The 20,096-nt window shown below is 55.4% G+C and overlaps 1 protein-coding gene and 1 long non-coding RNA gene across 3 annotated transcripts; one reads left to right on the top strand and one right to left on the bottom strand.

The window, feature by feature from the left end:
• The first annotated feature begins 753 nt into the window (after positions 1 to 753).
• On the top strand, positions 754 to 12,846 carry ANKRD54 (ankyrin repeat domain 54). Of its 2 annotated transcripts, none has more exons than XM_047867992.1 (8): positions 754 to 1,175; positions 2,130 to 2,177; positions 7,377 to 7,475; positions 10,220 to 10,291; positions 10,769 to 10,816; positions 10,892 to 11,016; positions 11,248 to 11,355; positions 11,727 to 12,846. In XM_047867992.1, the coding sequence occupies exons 1-8, from the start codon at positions 851 to 853 to the stop codon at positions 11,799 to 11,801; spliced, it is 900 nt and encodes a 299-aa protein (XP_047723948.1). In that variant the 5' UTR covers positions 754 to 850; the 3' UTR covers positions 11,802 to 12,846. The 2 variants fall into 2 exon arrangements, with proteins under 2 accessions (XP_047723948.1, XP_047723949.1); XM_047867993.1 differs by having other exon boundaries at positions 1,037 to 1,175; positions 7,382 to 7,475.
• LOC125170980 (uncharacterized) lies at positions 3,104 to 7,702 on the bottom strand. Its single transcript, XR_007154149.1, has 4 exons — positions 6,430 to 7,702; positions 5,946 to 6,169; positions 4,130 to 4,375; positions 3,104 to 3,240 (listed from the first exon to the last, which is right to left on the bottom strand). It is a non-coding gene; the product is annotated as an uncharacterized LOC125170980 (long non-coding RNA).
• Positions 12,847 to 20,096: the final 7,250 nt, after the last annotated feature.

The raw sequence follows: 20,096 nt of genomic DNA, 5'->3' as shown, positions 1-20,096 counted from the left end.
GTTGTGCGAGGGGGTTGCCAAGCTCATTTCACTGCGCGCGGAGCCCGTCTGTTTCCGGCTCCATCCACCCCCACAGGGCTGTGAGCATCTCATCCAGCAGCGACTCTGATCTTGGGTCCGAAACTGAACACAGAGTTACCTGGCTCCTAGCGACTGGCTCTCGGACTGCAGTGTCGCTGTGGGGCAATTACGTTAAATTACAATTCTTTGTAAATCAGTGATCAACGCCGGGCTTACGAGAGAACCCAAACTAAAGGGATCTTTCGCATTTAGAAGCTATTACTCCTCGGTTTGCGGTAATAGCCCCCAATTTTAACACATTCTCATTTTCCTACTTAACACTAGGCACTTCCCACCAGGAAGTCCTTTTTTTTTTTTTTTTTTAAACTTCATTGCTTTGAAATGCAACCGTATGCATCCCCATAGTTCGGCTTCTTAATTTTCCTTAGAGAGCGGTTGCAGATCATCTTAACGGGATCGGTTAAAGCTTCTGCCCGTTATCTTCCCCTCACCCGATGGGGGTAACGGAGGGGGGAAAAATAAGGGTGTCTTACACTTAGCTGTTTTACTGGCTCCGGCGGCGACGTACGGCGAGGCCGTAGGCCGTTCAAATTTGTGATTGGTTATTATGTCCGTCAATCGCGCTGCCGGAAACCAATTCTATTGCCCCGACCGTGCCCGGTTGGCTGCTCGCGACAGGAGTCCGCCCCCCCCCCCCTTCGGTTGCCGTGGTTGCAGGCCGGACCCGCCCGCTCGCCCGCTGACAGCGAGGCTTAGGGCGGAGGAAGCGGGTCGGTTGGTGGGTCGGGAACGAGGCTCCGGCGGCCAGGCCCCGCGCAGAGCCGTTGCCATGGCAGCCGCCGCCGGGGGCGCGGACGACGAGCCGCGCTCCGGCCGCTCGAGCTCGGATGGGGAGTGCGCCGTGGCCCCGGAGCCGCTGACGGGCCCCGAGGGCCTCTTCTCCTTCGCGGACTTCGGGTCTGCTTTGGGCGGCGGCGCGGGCCTCCCCGGCCGGGCGTCTGGCGGGGCCCAGTCCCCGCTGCGCTACCTGCACGTCCTGTGGCAGCAGGACGCGGAGCCCCGCGATGAGCTGCGCTGTAAGATCCCTGCCGGCCGGCTGAGACGCGCCGCCAGGCCCCACCGCCGGCTCGGGCCCACTGGCAAGGAGGTGCACGGTGAGGAGCGCGGACACCCCGGGGCCCTGACCTCCCCCGACCCCTCCGGACGGGGTCCTCGGACGGCTGAGCCCAGGGCCCCGAGCGACCCCTCCCGAGTCGAGTCTCCTTTCAGTAGGAATCAGGATGTTAGCGCGGCTAAGGACCGTGAAGGTGAAAGAGACTGTCTTTAAGCGCCTGGTAATTCCTGAACGGAAACTTTTCATGACTCCAGGCGGTTATCAGTAAGTAGGTAATAAAATGGAGCACTGGAGACTACTTTTAGTATCGGAGAGGGGAGGCAAGTTTTACCAACTCGTTTAAACGCACAGACCGGGTGTGGACCCCTGTGCCTCGTTTAAGCCTTAGGCGAACTATAGAAGCTTTAACAGCCTTAGTTTTCTCGTCTGTAAAGTGAGTACAGTACTTGCTTTATGGGGATGTTTGGTGCATTGAGGAAGGTGATGAACATGCGGCGATCACTCCGCTTTTGTTGTGTGCCAGAGCCTGTGGGGCGGTATGTGATCATTTCTGATCCTCACAATGACTCCAAGCCATGCAGAGACCATTCCCATTATGTGGAAGAGGAAACTGAGGCTCAGGGAGATTGCCTTGCTCCAAGTCACATACCTTTCAGAAAGTGGCCGTGTTGGAATGAGAACCCATGTCTGCCAGACTCAAACTCCTACTCTGATACGTCCATTGTATTTTTTACATTGTGTGGGTGACATGGAGAGCCAGGCGCTGACTCCAGAGGCCTTGAAGGATTTGCGACACAGCGTGCCTTTCGCATCTGCCGTGCCGCATTTCAAGTTTTTTCCTTGTTCCCAGGGTAGTGTCTCTTGTATCCTGGTGCCTTTCTGTCCCTTTAGATGCTATCGTGGGTGAATGGTGGATTAGCTAGGAAGCCATCCACTTTCGGCTTCATCATGACTTGTTTTGTTTTGAACTGGAACTCTCTTACTCTCTTCACAGCTCTGAAGAGGCTGAGGGACTCGGCCAATGCCAACGACGTGGAAACAGGTGAGTGTGCAAAGCAGGGCTAGCTCTCTGGGCTAGGGGAAGAAAACTCGAGGCAACCAGTTCCTGGGAAGACAGTGCTTGAATTCAGTATGCCAGCTCACCCCTTGGACCAAGCTCATAGTATATATCGTATAACTGTAATTCACTTGCAAGAGACAAGTCTGGCTTACATGCTTCCTCTTCCCATGCATCCCTGTCACCCTGAACTTCCCGATGTCCTAGGGTTCATCGCTCTGTGGGCTCCCTGAGGTTGGGACCAGGTCTGCTTTTGTATCCTTGGCACCTGGCAACAAGGGTAGGAGCTTGTTAGAATTTCTGGCTAACGGGAACAAACAGTCAGCTTTAACTGCCAGGAGAGCCACCGTCTGAACAGAGCTGAGGCTTTGCGGTAGTTGGGTCAGTGGTTCTCAGACTTGTTTCGTTGACAGGACATGTGAAGGGAGTGGGAGGGGCTCCCCAGGACACCCAAAACCCAGGACACCACTCTGGGTTTTTTTTTTTTCCTTTTTTTTTATTAAAAAAATGTTTTTTTAATGTTTATTTACTTTTTAGACAGAGAGAGACAGAGCATGAATGGGGGAGGGTCAGAGAGAGGGAGACACAGAATCTGAAACAGGCTCCAGACTCTGAGCTGTCAGCACAGAGCCTGACGTGGGACTTGAACCCACGAACTGTGAGATCGTGACCTGAGCCGAAGTCAGACGGTTAACCGACTGAGCCACCCAGGGGCCCCACCATTCTGGTTTTTTTTTTTGTTTTTTTTTTAATTTTTTTTTTCAACCTTTATTTATTTTGGGGACAGAGAGAGACAGAGCATGAACGGGGGAGGGGCAGAGAGAGAGGGAGACACAGAATCGGAAACAGGCTCCAGGCTCTGAGCCATCAGCCCAGAGCCTGACGCGGGGCTCGAACCCACGGACCGCGAGATCGTGACCTGGCTGAAGTCGGACGCTTAACCGACTGCGCCACCCAGGCGCCCCATCCACTCTGGTTTTTTATTGTTGCTGTCTAGCGTTCATTGGCCGACAGGGCAGTGGCAGCATCAGAGGTAGAAGAGCAAGTTCTAGAGGAAAAAAAATCAAAGTTTATCCATATATTCGTTGTCCACGGCTGCTGCAACAAATTACCACAAACATAGTGATTTAAAACAACACAAATTTCCTTTTTTTTTTTTTTAAGTTATTTTACTTGGGGAGGGGAGGGGCAGAGAGTGAGGGAGAGAGGATCCCAGCACAGAGCCCGACGTTGGGGGGGGGGGGGGGGTCGAACTCAGAAACTGCAAGACCCTGACCTGAGCGGAAGTCGACTGAGCCCCCCAGGCGCCCCAACCCAAGTTCCTTTCGCATACAATCCTGGGGGTCAGAAATCCAACACAGATCTCGCCGTGCTGAAAGCAGGATATCTGCAGGGCTACATTTCTTTCTGGAGGCTCCAGAGGAAACTCGGTCTCCCTCTGCCTTTTCTCCCTCTGCCTGCACCCACATCCCTTGGCCTGGAGTCTTCTCCCTCTAACTTCAAGGTCAGCGACAGTAGACGGAACCCTCACGCTGTTGTCTCTCTGTGCTGACAGCTCGGAGCCTGGAGCCCGCTTAGGATTCTGTGTCTCCCTCTCTCTGTGCCCCTCCCCGGCCCGTGCTCTGTCTCTCTCTGTCTCAAAAAGAAATAAAAACACTAAAAAAAAATTTTAAACCATGGGCCTTGAAATGGTTCCATTACCCCTGGCGTAGCCTAGTGAACAGGCCTGGAAACCGGAGGCCTTTTCAGCTCTCTTCGCTTTGGTCCCCTTTTCCATGAACTTGGATATTTTGGAATATTTCAGCAGCAACCCAGATAGCTTTTCAAGGAAAAAATGGTGTGTTCTCTTTTTAAGATCGCTAGTGTGTGGCCAGAGAATATTTGAATTACTCTTCCCTTCCACAGAAAGCCTAGTTCATCTCGAATCAGGTACTCACATGGTTGGTGGTTTCATTATACTGAGAGAAATGCTGTAATTTTCCAGAGTCTCTGACACACTCATCTTCAAATCTAAATGGCTCTTAGGTTTACCAGGCTCTTACGAGGCTCCGACGGTGACTCTGTAGGATTAGCCTCTTTATTGCTTTTCTCTCTATGGTCAGCATTTCCTTTTCCTTCTCCGCATGTTTATTGGGTTTTTGCTGTAGTTTAGCAATTACCGTGGGCATAAAATTGATGTCCTCCTATTGTTAAATAATAACATATTTTCACATATATGAAAATTATATACACATTTAAAATATTTGAGAGCTTAGGGAAATATACAAGAAAAACATCCATAAGCAGCAAAGGAAATAATCTCTGTTGATATTTTGGTGACACTGTCCCTTCCCATCCTTTGTCCTACGCAGAGAATTTTTCTTTATGGGCTTGCAAACTGTGCTGTATACACAATTTTGTAGGCTGGGTAATTTTTCACGGTCTTTGTCGCCATTTGTTTTCTCAAAATGGAAATGTCATTTTCCCCCTCTTTGTAGAATGAATACATGGCTGTATGGGGTTTTGTTTTTTTTTTTTAAGCTTACAAGGTAAAAACCAAAAATTACTGTAGCATTCCATTCTCCAATCAAAACCACAATTTTCCAAAAGCTTTTTTTTTTTTTAATGTCTATTTATTTTTGAGACAGAGCATGAGCAGGGAGGGAGAGAGAGGGAGACAGAGAATCCAAAGCAGGCTCTGTGCCGTCGGCGCAAAGCCTGATGTGGGGCTTGAACCCAAGAACCGCGAGATCATGGCCTGAGCCAAAGTCGGACGCTTAACCGACTAAGCCACCCAGGCGCCCCACCGCAATTTTTAAAAGATGCCCGTCATGCCTTCAGAGGGACAAAGCAAGGGTTATTTAGTTAGTCATATATTTGTTTTTTTATATTTTAAATTTTTTTTTCAACGTTTTTTATTTATTTTTGGGACAGAGAGAGACAGAGCGTGAACGGGGGAGGGGCAGAGAGAGAGGGAGACACAGAATCGGCAACAGGCTCCAGGCTCTGAGCCATCAGCCCAGAGCCTGATGCGGGGCTCGAACTCACAGATCGCGAGATCGTGACCTGGCTGAAGTCGGACGCTTAACCGACTGCGCCACCCAGGCGCCCCTAGTTAGTCATATATTTGTACAACGGTTTTTCATTTTTAAGATAATTTCCCAGGTATGGGGTTATCACATCAAAAGATATGCATATTTTTTTGTTGTTGTTGTTGTTTTAATATACTTCTTAACGTTTATTTATTTTTGAGACAGGGAGAGACAGCATGAACGGGGGAGGGTCAGAGAGAGAGGGAGACATAGAATCTGAAACAGGCTCCAGGCTCTGAGCTGTCAGCACAGAGCCTGACGCGGGGCTTGAACTCACGGACTGCGAGATCATGACCTGAGCCGAAGTCGGATGCTTAACCGACTGAGCCACCCAGGCGCCCCAAGATAGGCATATTTTGATGGCTTCTGGTAGATACTGCTGTAGCGCTCTCCAAAAAGACCGGACTTGCCCAGGGCACCTACGTGGCTCAGTCGGTTGGTTAGTTGAGCATCTGACTCTTGATTTCCGTCCAGGTCACGATCCTAGGGTCATGGAATCGAGCCCCACATGGGGCTCCCCGCTGAGCGTGGAGCCTGCTTGAGACTCCCTTCCTTTCTCTCTCTCTCTCTCTCTCCCTCTCCCTCTGCCTCCTCCCCCCTTGCATTCTCTCTCCCTCCCTCCCTCCCTCTCTCTCTCTCTCTCAAAAGAAAGAAACCAACCAACCAACCAAAAAGACCATACCTGCACAAATCACGAAAGAGAATGGACTCTTTTAGCTTTGTCTTATCTCTTTGATACGGGCTGTCTTTTGGTGAATGTACTGAGATGGCCTGAAGCCCTTACTTCTCTTCCATTCTCCTAATCCTTTTCCTGCCACCTTCATTCAGTTAGTCAACAGCGATCCTGGAGCTGCGCAAATCCCGTCTCGATCCTGAGTATGAAGTAAGATGCACGAAACACAAAACCTACAGTATAATTCAAGAAAAAGAATATAAAGTGATCCCCTTTCCAAAATAAACCTCCCCCCCCCCCCCCCCGTGTTTAGTTGGAGAGGTCTAAGTTCTGGAGAGACCAGAGAAGTCCGGGCTTGTGTCGCAGCTTTGCCCCCCGATAGCCGGGTGAATGTACCCGGGGCACATCACATAGTGGGGCGCTTCTCCTGGCTCGTAAGATGGACGTGATACCTGGCTGGGGGGGGGGGTCACCGGGCTTAGCAGTCAGGTACCTGGTGCCAGGCTGGTGCTCGGCGTAGGGGGACGATATCCAAAACCAGCGCGGCGTTTTAATGTCAGAGCAGGCGAGGTGAACTGGGCACTGAGGACCCGCGGATGATGGAGTGGCTCCCTGAGCTTGAAGTGAAGGAGGAGGAGGAGATTCCGGGCTTCGTCTGGAGTCCTTGAGAGGTTCGCTGGCAGAGACTAAAAATGTCAGCTGCTCTAAAATGATGTTTGGCAGCAATTTCTCCATTTCAGCTGGACACACACATGTGTCACATAATGCGTCACATTTTATAATGGCTCCGTACTTTGCAACGAAGAAATTTCATATCCATTATTGTTATTACAGCAGCTCTGGAGATTGGCAGGGCGGAGATCATTCCCATTTGCCGGTGAATTGGGGCCCAGATTCAGGCCTTCCTGCTCTGAGCCCCGCTCTTTCCACTGCCCCGTGCCATTGGCAACGTACCCCTCTCTTCGTTACCCAGCTTAGCCTGGGACTTAGTCTCCGTGGCTCCAAACCTGTGCTCTGGCCGCTCACTCTAAAAGGCCACCTCCCAGGAGCAAAGTGAACGCTGCCCCCGCAGCTTGGGCTGCTGTGTCCAACTGGAAAGGGTGTGTATCCAAATGGATGTGGGGCCAAAGTCTGCGTGCCGGGGATTTCTGTGATTCGAGAACTCCTGACGCTGAGGGCCAAGATCCTTCTGTGATGTTCTAACCCTAGACGTAGTTTGAGCAGCCCGAATCGGGGGCTCCCAGTTGTGCCCTCAGGAGAGTAAGTCCCTTGTCATGACATTCCCTGTAAGGCCTGCATCCAGGAGGAGCTCGCTCTCCCATGGCTTATCGGTGCCTTACCTGCAGGGTCCCCTGAGCATCCGTGTTCACCCCCGGGGGCTGCAGCGTAACTCACACTACCTCTCTGTCGCCCTCCCTCCCTCTGTCTTGGCGATGTCAGTGCAGCAGCTGCTGGAAGATGGCACGGATCCCTGTGCAGCTGATGACAAGGGCCGCACAGCTCTGCACTTTGCCTCCTGCAATGGCAATGACCGGATCGGTGAGTCCTGGGGAGGGAGGGGAGAGGGGAGCTGGGCAAGCAGCCTCTCTCTAGAGGTGCTGGGGGTGGCGGGGGGGGGGGGGGGGCTGTGGAACTAGCACTGCCAGAAAGGGGAAAGAATACGATTGACTCTGTGGTTGGGGCCAGGCCTCCAAGACGTTCAGGCGGCATTTACTCAGCACCAAGTGCAGCAGCAGGGGAGCCCCTCCCTCCCCCTTTTAAGAGTCATTTTTCGGGGCACCTGGGTGGCGCAGTCGGTTAAGCGTCCGACTTCAGCCAGGTCACGATCTCGCGGTCCGTGAGTTCGAGCCCCGCGTCGGGCTCTGGGCTGATGGCTCAGAGCCTGGAGCCTGTTTCCAATTCTGTGTCTCCCTCTCTCTCTGCCCCTCCCCCGTTCATGCTCTGTCTCTCTCTGTCCCAAAAATAAATAAACGTTGAAAAAAAAAATTAAAAAAAAAAAAAAAAAAAAAAGAGTCATTTTTGGATGTGGTTGAACTCATGAACGGTGAGCTTTCTGGATGTATGCACCACGCAGATGAAGCTAAAGATTAACACGGGTGCCTGCCTGGCTCAGTGAGTAGCGCGCGTGACTCTTGATCGCATGATCAAGGTCGTGATCCTTCGAGCCCTACAGGGTCATGAGTTTGAGCCCCACATGGGGTGTAGAGCCTACTTGAAAAAAAAGGAAAGAAAAGAATATTTTCAGCACCCTGGCAGCCTACCTTTCTGCTCCTTAGCCCCACGTAGACCTTGAGTACCATAGGTTCGTTTTCCTGTTTTGTTTTGTTTTTTAAATTTTTTAGTGTTTATTTATTTTTAAGAGAGAGAGACAGAACGCGAGCAGGGGAGGGACAGACAGCGAGGGAGACAAAGAATCCGAAGCAGGCTCTGAGCTCTGAGCTGTCAGCACAGGGCTGGACGTGGGGCTCGAACCCATGAGCCACGAGGTCATGACTTGAGCCGAAGTCGGAGACAGGGTGTGAGTGGGGGAGGGGTAGAGAGAGAGGGAGTCTTAGAATCCAAAACAGGCTCCAGGCTCTGGGCCGTCAGCACAGAGCCCGATGCGGGGCTCAAACCCACGAACTGTGAGATCGTGACCTGAGCCGAAGTCGGACGCTTAACTGACCGAGCCACCCAGGCACCCCAGTGAACCCAAGTTCTTAATTTTAATGAACCCAATCTATCGATCTTTTCTTTTTAATGGTTAGCATTTCTTTGACCTATTTAAGGATTTCTGTGACCTTGCCTATCCCAAGGTCGTAGAGATACTCTCTTGATTTCTTCTACCAGCCTTTCAAAAGACTTTCAGCTTTTACATTTAGGTCTGAGGTACCTCTTGCATTGGTTTCTGTATGTGGCATGCGGCTCAACCTGGCCTTGTCACATGAGTTAAGTCTGCCTGCACATCCGTCTGGGTAACTGATAAGCCCTCAATACCACGACCCACCTTTGAGAGGGCATAGAGACTCTCAGGGAGGGGGATGTTCAACATCTTCTACTGGCCTAATTCCCACTATGGCACTTGACTGTGGAAAGAGCAAAAAATGTCCTTGAGAGCCCTTACTAGTAGCCACTGCTGTTGGAAGAACTTTCTTTTTTTATTTTCTTTTATTATTTTTTTAAATGTTTATTTATTTTTGACAGAGAGAGAGAGAGAGAGAGAGGCAGAGCGTGAGCAGGGGAGGGGCAGAGAGAGAGGGAGACACAGAATCCGAAGCAGGCTCCAGGCTCTGAGCTCTCAGCACAGAGCCCGATGTGGGGCTCGAACCCCTGAACTGCGAGATCATGACCCGAGCCGAAGATGGACGCTCAACCGACTGAGCCACCCAGGCGCCCCATCTTTTTTTAAAATGTTTATTTTTGAGGGGCGCCTGGGTGGCTCAGTCGGTTAAGCGGCCGACTTCAGCTCAGGTCATGATCTCGCGGTCCGTGAGTTCGAGCCCCGCGTCGGGCTCTGTGCTGACAGCTCAGAGCCTGGAGCCTGTTTCAGATTCTGGGTCTCCCTCTCTCTCTGACCCTCCCCCATTCATGCTCTATCTCTCTCTGTCTCAAAAATAAATAAACGTTAAAAAAATTTTTTTTTTTTTAACGTTTATTTTTGAGAGAGAGTGAGCAAGCAGGAGAGAATCCCAAGCAGGGTCCGCACTATCAGCACAGAGCCCGATGCAGGGTTTGATCTCACAAACCGTGAACCGTGAGATCGTGACCTGAGCCGAAACCAAGGTTGGACACTTAACCAACTGAGGCGCCCCGGAAGAACATTCCCTAACCCTTAAAAATCTCAGTCTTTTCTGGGTGCCTGCGCGGCTCAGTCAGTCAAGCGTCTGACTTTGGCTCAGATCATGATCTCATGGTTCATGGGTCTGAGCCTGGCGTCGGGCTCTGTGCTGACAGCTCAGAGCCTGGAACTCGCGTCAGATTCTGTGTCCCTGTCTCTCTGTTCCTCCCCAGCTCGTGCTGTCTCTCTCTCAATAAATAAATTTGAAAAATTAAAAAAAAATCTCAGTCTTTTCAAACCTGCATGGGCCAGGAGGCTCTCCCAGAATCCTTAGTTCCTGGCCCTCAGAATCCTGCACATGAACCCTGTGAGTAGGTGGATGAATGAATGAACGAACGAACGAACGAACGGATGTATGAAACAACCTAGAGAGCCGTATTTGCTTTCAATATTCCACACTTTGAGGAAGCCTCTTTAGCTAGGTAGGGGTGGCGGTTAGAGTCCTTGTGGGTTTTCCTGTTTCCAGTGCAGCTGCTCCTGGACCACGGGGCTGATCCCAACCAGCGAGATGGGCTGGGGAATACACCGCTGCACCTGGGTAAGCCTCCAGGACACCTTTCTCTGCGGCACAGATAGGCTCCTTTGGTGGAGAGCCCGGGGGCCTGTCCGTAAGTTCCCAGCAGGATCTCCTATCATCTGGGGAGAGCTCGAGCCCCCGGGGCCACCACCCCCCCCCAGTCTGCCTCTCATGGACTCCCCCTTGGGTCACCGGTTGGCTGGGTCCTGAGCACAGCTGCTTTAGCAACCTCAATGGCTCAGCAGAGCTCTGCTAGGGAAGGTGAGACCTGAAGCCTGTTCCTGCCCCGTGGCCGACCCACACTATGGCTCGCGGTGCAGCACGTCCCATCCCCAAGCCTCAGTCTCCCTAGCTGAACGGGGAGGGAGTTGGACCCGCCCCGTTGCTGCCTTGGTGCAGGCACACCTGGAGGCACAGTCCCAGCGACTGCAGCCAAGCTGGCACACAGGGCCAGGCCCTGGTGTCCCGGACTCTCAGGTCCCTGTTCTTCTTCCTCAGCGGCCTGCACCAACCATGTCCCCGTCATCACTACACTGCTGCGAGGAGGTACGTGCTGCCCGCCCCCTCGCCCTCCTCTCTCGCCCTCCCCTCCAGCGCGCTCACCTCCGCCTGCTCCCGCAGGGGCCCGTGTGGATGCTTTGGACCGAGCTGGCCGCACGCCCCTGCACCTGGCCAAGTCAAAGCTGAACATCCTGCAGGAGGGCCACTCCCAGTGCCTGGAGGCTGTGCGGCTGGAGGTGAAGCAGGTGAGTGCCCTTCACCCTGGGCCAACGGCACAAACAAGCGCCGGACAGGTGCCGCCCGGACCACAGACAGACACGCCTGCCCGGGCGCACCCGGGCGCCTGGGTTGCTTCACACCGACCCCATCCGGCCACCGCTCCACTGGGCATCGTGGCGGCGGCGGCGGCGGCAGCAGCTCTCTCTCTCTGCCACCTAGCGAGACCCCCAGCAGCTCAGCCCGGCCCCTTGTTCCAGATCATCCAGATGCTGAGGGAGTACCTGGAGCGCCTGGGGCGGCACGAGCAGCGGGAACGGCTGGACGACCTCTGCACCCGCCTCCAGATGACGAGCACCAGAGAGCAGGTGAGCTGCGGCGGCAGGGCCAGACCCAGGGCCTGGAGGGAGCCTCGGGGCCGGTGCCGCTCTGCTGTGCTACAGCTGGACGTTCAGAGTAGAAAGAGGCCGCGGCTGGGGGGCTGTAGCCCCCTGTGGACCTCGAAGCCCCTGTCTGCGTCCTTTGACGCCACTTGTGGCCCTTCTCTCGGGGACAGTCTGAGACCAGCTGGAGTCCAGGACTATCGATCGGACAGCTGCTCCACAGTCAGTGAAGCCACCACGTGCCCCAGGAGACAACGCCTACCCTCCCGAGTCTGTGGCATCAGGGTGGAGATCGGGGGCCGAGACAGCTGGGCCCGTCGTGGCACCCGTGACAGAGCCGTGGTTTTGTCCCACAGGTGGATGAGGTGACCGACCTCCTGGCCAGCTTCACGTCCCTCAGCTTGCAGATGCAGAACACGGAGAAGAGGTAGCAAGAGAGGCTCCAGGCTTCCTGCTCTGCCGCCGCTGCCCTCCCCCTGCCCCCGCTGCTCTCTCATCACAAAGGAAAAGCCCGAACCTGGGACTTTGGAGCCACACGTGTCTGGTGAGGCCTTGCCCCCAGATGCTACGGGGCAGAGACGCACTCTTCAGCGCCGCTCCCAGCCACGGTCTCTGTCATCTCTGTGGGCGGGGACCACAGCCCCCAGCTTCCCCCTCCGCTCCCACAGCACAGCAGCCACACCTGAGCTCCGGCCGACACGCGCTGTCCTAGCGGGCCTCACTCGTCTCGCGGCCTCCCTGTCCCCCGCGGCAGGCCCCAGAGCCTTCTCTGTGACCCTTCCGGGCCGTGGGCTTGTCACAGCCAGCGGGGTGTGGGCTGAAGGCAGGCACCCTCGGGGGCTTCTTGGCTGGCCCTGAACCCCTCACCAGCAGTTAGATTTCGACTTGCCACCTGACTTTCAAGGAGACGTTGCAGGGAGTGTCTCCGGTTGGAAGGGAGGGTTGGTGAAGCCCAGCCCTTAGAGATACAAGGCTTGGAAGGACCCTGCTGAACCCAAGGCAGAAAAGGCCCACCCTTTTTCTCCCAGCCTTTGAAATACCAGCAGGGCGGAGTGGTCCCTTCTGCAGCCTAGTTGTGGTGGGCTGAATAGAGGTCCCCTCCCCCGCCCCAGATGGCCGAGTTCTTATCCCCAGGGACCTTGTGAACATGACTTTATGGGGCAAAAGGGACTTTGCAGACGGTCTTTGGGCAAGCCGACCCTCCTGGATTACCCAGGTGGGCTTGATGCAATCGCAGGGACCCGAGTGACAGGAAAGCAGGTCAGAGAGGACGGAGGAGACACAGCGGGAAGGGGTCAGAGCTGAGGAACGCAGGCGCCCACGGAAGCCAGAAAAGGCAAGGAAGTGAGATGCTCCCCTCAGATCTCCCTGAGGGAGCCAGCCCTACTGACACTTTGACCTTAGCCCAGTGAGTCTGATTTGAGAACTCTGACCGCCAGAACTGTAAGAGAATAAATGTGTGTTGTTTTAAGCCACCAAGTGTGTGGACGTCTCTCTGTGGCTGCAGCCTCGGGAGACTGAGGCACTGGAGGAGGCGCAGGACTCGCTGTAAGGTTGGTACCCCAGTCCTGCCCCTGCAGGAGCAGACTCTGCCCGCGTTGTGGGCAGTGGACACGCCGAAGGCAGGGCGCCTCGCGGCAGGGGGGACGCGGGGTGGGGGGGGGGGAGGCACCGCCTGGCCCTCTCCAAGGCGCTGACTGCGGAGTAAAGACAGACTCCCCACCCCCCCCCACTCCCGTCACCATCCACGTCCACCCTGGCTCTGCCCCGCTTGCTCTCTCACCTCACCGGGGCCCTGGCTACTTTTCAGAAGGGAGCTTGTCCCCCAAAGCCCAGCTTGATCAGATCGGAATTGAACCCGCGGAGCCCAGCTGCTCCCCAGGCCCGGAAGAGAAAAGATCTGTGTGGGTAGGAGATACCGGCTGGGGGCCGCCTTCAGGACCCTGTGAGAGGAGAAGCCCCACCAGGACGGCAGGGGTGGGGAAGGGAAAGCGTGCTAGGCCCGAGACTGGGGAGAGCGAGGGGCCGAAGAAGCAAACGAGTTTCCCCGGAGCTCAAGCTGCTGCCGCGGAGTAAACGGACGGCCTGTCTACGTGGCTGAGGGAGGGGAGGAGCGCGCTGAGAGGAGGAGCCCCGTGAGGGAGGGGTGCGCTGAGGGGAGGGGTTCCGGGGGGAGGGGGGCGCGGAGGGGCGGGGCGCCGTGAGGGTGGGTGGTGCTGAGGGGAGGGGAGCCGGGAGGGAAGGAGGTGCCGAGGGGCGGGGCGCCGTGGGGGTGGGCGGTGCCGACGGGAGGGGCGCGCCGAGGGGCGGGGCGCCGTGAGGGTGGGTGGTGCTGAGGGGAGGGGAACGCCGAGGGGAGGGGAGCCGGGAGGGAGGGAGGTGCCGAGGGGCGGGGCGCCGTGGGGGTGGGCGGTGCCGACGGGAGGGGCGCGCCGAGGGGCGGGGCGCCGTGGGGAAGGGCGGTGCTGAGGGGAACTGTAGTGCCGAGGGGAGGGGCGCGCTGTGAAAGGCAAGGAGTGAGGGGCGGAGTGAGGAGAGGGGAGTGCGAGAAGTACAAGGGTGGGCGGCTTTTCTGCCTCTGAGGAACCCTGCCCACTCAGGTCCAGGAGCACGTTTGACTTTGCCCTCACTAGAGGCTCTGCTGGGGCTGGTGCCTACACACAAGCCCCTTGGCCCGTGAGCCCGGGGGTGGGGCTGGGCAGGAGAGGGTCAAGGCAAAAGGGGAGGCAGGGGTGGGAGGGCATGGACCTCAAACTCAGTGGGCCCATTCTCTTGGGACCCGCCCCTCTGGGCCTCCATACCACACCCTACCCCTGGGGCGATCACCCTGGAGAGAGTTGAAGCTGTTTGTCAGCTTCAGGGCTAAGGGGTTCGATAAATGGGCTCTCGGAGAGGCACGAACCCCCAGAAACTGTGCAAGATTTTGTGTGAAGGGCGTGCATGTGTGTTTCCGATAAAAGTGGCCATGGCTTTCATTCGCAGCAGGGTCCACACTCAGAAAAACTTAGGAACCCTTGCTACAGAACTTCGGGAGCTGGGGCGCCTGGGTGGCTCCGCGGGTCAAGTGTGCCGCTTCGCCGCAGGTCACGATCTCGAGGTTAGTAGGTTGGTGCCGCCTGCTGGGCTCTGCGCTCACAGCTAGGAAGGAGCCTGGAGCCTGCTTCCGATTCTGTGTCTCCTTCTCTCTCTGCCCCTTCCCTGCTGGCACTCTGTCTCTCTCTTTCTCTCTCTCAAAAATAAAAAAACAATAAAAAATTTATAAAAATAAATAATACAATAAACACTTACAAATTAAAAAAGAATTAAAAAAAAGAACTTAGGGAGCAAAGGGGTAGGAGACCTGCCAAGGGCATCCTAGGCACTTGGGTACCTAGGTACTTCTGAGACCAGCCATCTCCCAGGGCAGCCTGCTTTGCACTGGCAGAGCTGAGAGGGTGGAGGGTTCTGGGACTTTATGAAATTGCCCTGAGATGACTTCAGGTGTTTCTAGAACAGCCTGACAGAGACTCACTGGCTGACTCCTAAAAAGTCCTTGGCCTGGACCAAGCCATCCCCACCTGGAGAGCAGGATGCATCCCTCCAGCCTCCTCCTGGCCTCACCCACCCACTCCTGGCCCTGTAGCCACATAACCAGGAGAATGGGTCACTGGGACGAGTGAAGGGGCTATGGTCCACTCCCTCCCCAGCCCGATAGGCCAGTCATCAAACACTTGCCAGGCCGCTAGGCAGTCAGCCAATCTGCCTCACCCCATTTCCAGCCAGGAAATGTCTGCAACCCCAAGTCTGTCTGAAGAGCCAGCCAGTCAAAGTCAGCGCCAGACATTGGCGTGAGTCAGAAAGCACACAAGTGGGCCCTAAGCTGGCTGAGCTGGGCAGGGGGGGTAGGATGGGGAACTCTGCAGAGGTTACAGGCACAGGCATTAATTCTATTACCGGCTGCTCTGGGAGTTACTGAGTTGCAGGCAGGGGCGGGGTGGGGGGGGTTGTGGAGCAGGAAGAGGGGAGGATGTGGGGGCAGGCAGAAAGAAGAAATCCACATCCTTTGATGTCACCTTCGGGGTCGGGTCCTTTGCTTTATACCTCACGTTTCATTCACGTTAGAAATACTTATTGCCGGGCGCCTGGGTGGCTCAGGTCATGATCTCACAGTTTGTGGGTTCGAACCCTGCATCAGGCTCTGTGCTGACCGCTTGTTCAGAGCCTGGAGCCTGCTTCGGATTCTGTGTCTCTTTCGCTCTCTGCCTCTCCCCCGCTCATGCTTTGTCTCTCTTTCTCAAAAATAAATACATGTGGGGCGCCTGGGTGGCTCAGTCGGTTAAGCGTCCAACTTCAGCCAGGTCACGATCTCGCGGTCCGTGAGTTCGAGCCCCGCGTCAGGCTCTGGGCTGATGGCTCAGAGCCTGGAGCCTGTTTCTGATTCTGTGTCTCCCTCTCTCTCTGCCCCTCCCCCGTTCATGCTCTCTCTCTGTCCCAAAAAAATAAATAAACGTTGAAAAAAATTTAAAAAAATGTAAAAAATAAAATAAATACTTATTGAACACTGGCTATGGTCTAGGCAATGTTCTAGGTGGGAATACAGCAGTGAACAAAAGGACAAAAACCCTGGCAAACAGAGGTTAAGTGCTTGGAGAAGAATATTCACACGTTCTCACAGCCATCCGTCGAGATAACTAGCCTTGCTACTGCTTTTGAGGGCGAGGAAAAAATACGGCTTTGCCAGAGGGATCCAACTGGGCAGCTGGGCTCGAACCTGGGCCCACCCCCAACGCTCGCGCTGTTTCCACCATGCCTGAAATTAGAGCCTTCTCGGAAGCAGAGTTTCCTAAAACTAAGGGCGAGGACATTGGCTGAGCTCCTACTACGTGCCAGCAGGCCCTTAATACGAGTCCTTTGATTTAGTGTTTGCTAGAAAATGTAAGATAGCCAACATACTGCTGCCGCCATTTTCTAGATGCACAAAATTGAGGCTCAGCGAGAGAAAGTAGCTTGCCGGGGCCCAGCCCAGGTCTAACGTAATCTCTGCCAAGATTTCCAAAGTGCCAATGTCCACCCGTGTCCCCCGGGACTCAGTCGGGATGAATGGACGATGGTCCCTACTAGGGGACATCTCAGTCTCCATGACCAGTCTCGGGTGTAGGGAGGGTCTGGCCCTTTCCCTACCAGTCTTCTTCCCAGACTGCTTCAGCTATGGAGCCCAAGGCAAGGTTAGGAGGTCAGGAAGCTGGACTGATGCCCGGGCAATCCCAACAAAGTCCCTGGCTCCCCGCCCCCGCCCCAGCTCTGCCTCCCAAAGGGAATCACACACAGCCCCCCCCCCCCCCCCCCCCCCCCCCGATCAACTCGTTTTATACACAAAGAAACAGGCTCAGGGAAGCAAAGGCATCTTTCCCGAAGCCCCAGCCCAGGCACCAGGGTGTCCTCTTGTCCCTGTGATTGGTCCATGCCAGCCTGGTGACTCTCTCCCACTCCGAAAGCCTGGGAGGATAGCACTTGGTGGTCAGCGCGCCCAGAGGGGCACAGGCGGGTAAGTCGTGCCTCCTCAGCTCGATTGTGAGGGGTGTGCTGGAGACGGGGACCTGCCTGGGAAGCCCTGACAACGTCGCATACAGTTGGTAGCAGCCAGTGAGCACCCCAGGGTGGTCTGCCTCGATTGGGACCTGGCTCAGACAGAGCTCAGTTCTGTGGGTCACCGAGGCATAGAGAGGTCAGAGACTTGAAGTGCAGGAGCCAGGATTCAAACCTGACAGTGTGCCTCAAAGTCCGGGCCTCTTTTTTTTTTTTTTAACGTTTATTTATTTTTGAGACAGAGAGAGATAGAGCATGAATGGGGGAGGGTCAGAGAGAGAGAGAGGGAGACACAGAATCCGAAACAGGCTGCAGGTTCTGAGCTGTCAGCACAGAGCCCGACGCGGGGCTCGAACTCACGAACCGCGAGATCATGACCTGAGCCGAAGTCGGACACTTAACCGACTGAGCCACCCAGGCGCCCCTCAAAGTCTGGGCCTTGACCCCTGCGCTGTGCCGCCTCTCTGATTGGACCTGGCAGGTCCATGAGATGCTCGGGCCGGCACCCTCCCCAGCACCCCCTACCATACCCCCCAATGGCCCCTAAGTCTCAGGTACTCCAAGCTGGTACCCTTGCCCCCCCCATCCCTCCACGCCACCCCTCCTCCTGCTTCGGTATCACCCCTACACAGAGCCTGAGCCCCTAAAACAACCTGGCGGCAAGCAGATGCCTCCATAAATCAGAGTCTTGTCTCTCACCCCGGACACAATCCCACCCCTGCACCGCCCGTTTCTCCGGCCTCGTGCCTCCTTGGATCCAGCCAGCGGCTCACAAATGAGCCCTGCATCAGGGCTGAGGAACTGATGTTCATTAATAGGAAGTCTCCGGGCGGTTAATTGGCATTTATGTCCCCAGGCACACACCTCGAAGTTGATAGATGATGCTGTTCCTGCCAGCCTGAAGCCGGGTGAGGGGTTCAGTAGCTGTGCCAGGGCCCTCACCTCGCCCACCCTCCCCAGGACCGAGTTTTAGCCCTGGCTACAGCTGTTACACAGGGCGGGGTGAGGCTGGGGGTCACCTTTGCACAATCAAGTTCCTCCCTCTGCTTCAGCCAATCCCTTCCTGCCTCTTCTCTCTAAAGACCGTGGAACCGAAATCAGGCCCAAGGTAGACCCAGCTCTGTTTGGGGCTAGCTCTGTGATCTTGGGCAAGTTATTTAATCTCTCTGAGCCTCAGTTTCTCCATCTCCAAATTCTAAAGCAGATGAGACACAATTCAGGGCCAAGTCCAAGGCCTGAGCGTAGCAGGTGCCCTGTGGACACCCCCTACCATACCCCCCCCCCATGGCCCTGAAGTCTCAGCACGTTTCCCCCTCAAGCCTGTGCCCCTGTTATCCCCACTGCCACCCCCAGTAGCCCAAGCCAGAAGTCCGGGATATCATCTGGGACACCCCCCAACATTTAGTCACCAAGTCCCAATGACTATACCTTGTAAGTGGTTGTCCTGTCTGTCCATACCTCCTTACCCACTGTCAACATCGTGGATGCTTTCATCTATGCAGATTCTCACGCCAGTCTCCTCACTGGTCTCCCTGCCCCACCCCCCCTTCTGCCCCCACCCCCCTGAAAGCCTGCCTTGCAGCCAGAAAGTTCCCTAAAGGGTAAATCTGGTAAATTTACCCTTTTGTTTACAACCTTTTGGTGGCTCCCTGTTGCCCTCAGGACAAAGGGCAGCCTCAGTTTCGGACAACATTTACAGAATCCTTTGCAACTGTCCCCACCTCTCCCACCTCCCTTCCTGCTGAGGCTCCCTCGTACCCTGTCCCAGGCCCCTGGCCCCTCACGCTGTGCCTGACTCCGGGTGGCCCGTGCACATGGGTGTTCTTCCGTCTTTCCCTTTGCCATCTGCCCTAATTAACTCCCACTTCAGGACTTGGCCTGGGCACCAGCTCCTCTGGGAAGTCTTCTCTGCTTGCCCAAGCCGGGTTACGGTCTTCCGGGCTCCCCCCTACCCCCATGCTTCTGCCTTTTTTTTTCTGGCAGAAGAAGTCTGTGCCTAGCAGGCGCTAAGGCATGAGCGCTGCGGGCCCATCCCTAAGAGGTTTGCACAAATAGGAAGGGAAGGAGACTGCAGAGTTCAAACCTCCCTCCAACTAAGCTCCTGCCAGGACCCCCAGGCTGCCTCAGGCTCAGCCTGAGATCCTGCAGGGGGCTCGGGTTGGTGGATTCTTCTGGGCCTCGGAGGATGGCCAGGGCTCATTCAGCCTGTCCTCTAGCCCCCGGCGCCTGCCTGTGGCCCTACAGGACTCACAGCTCTCTCCTAACCGAAATCCTACGACTATCTTCCAAGCATTTCATTAGCCCCCTGAAGCAGACCCAGGAGCCTCTGAGGCCAGGCCCGAGCCCAGCACCAGGCCACCAATCTTCCTGCCAAATCCAGGGCAAAACAGTTTCCCAGCCGTAGGCCAGGCCCTTGGCGGCAACCTCCCCGGCCAGGGGCTCGCCCTGGATTGTGCTCTTTGCTGCCTGCCTGGCATCTCTAGCCCAGCCTCTGCACAGAAATGCTGGGGGCTATTTGACCACATGCTTGACGGGGCCCGTCCTGAAACCCTTCAGTGGCATCACCACCTGCCTGAAGGATGAAGTTCTTGCTCCCCAGCTGACCCAGGAGGCTGCGGGATCTCACTGCACCCAGCTTCCTGGCCTCCCAGGCCTCACCCTGCCCTGCTTCGGCTGCGCAAGCCCGCGACTGCTCCCAGCTGTACCAGCCTTGGCATGGGCTGTTGCTCCACCTGGCAGACCCTTTTCACCTTTCTTTTAGGAAAATGCATATTACATGGGATAATTAAATGCGTATTAACTCCTGTGGGGCTCCTACTTGGCTTGCTCAGGAAGGCAGGAGTTTCCTCCTCTGAGCCCGTTCAGAACTGTGGGTGTTCTCCTGTTCTGGCCCCATCACGCGGTGCTCTCTCGTTTCTTTTGATATTCAGCTCTCCAGCTAGACTGAGAACTCCTGGAAGGCAGGGACCAGGTCAAAGTCCTGCCCTCTCTGTCTCCCCCTCGTGGCATAGCTTTCTTTAGGCAAAGCACTTAAATGTTTGGGGGGTAAAGGGTCATTTCCTTCAAGTATCCAAATACCTGCTCTGTGCCTACTCTGGTCCGGGCTATACTGTCCTCCATTAGTTGGGGCTTCTGGGCTTCCTCTTCTATTGATTGATAGA

This window comes from Prionailurus viverrinus, chromosome B4 (assembly GCF_022837055.1).
Source record: "Prionailurus viverrinus isolate Anna chromosome B4, UM_Priviv_1.0, whole genome shotgun sequence".
Classification (NCBI taxonomy): domain Eukaryota; kingdom Metazoa; phylum Chordata; class Mammalia; order Carnivora; family Felidae; genus Prionailurus; species Prionailurus viverrinus.
This window is presented reverse-complemented; position numbering and strand designations above follow the sequence as displayed.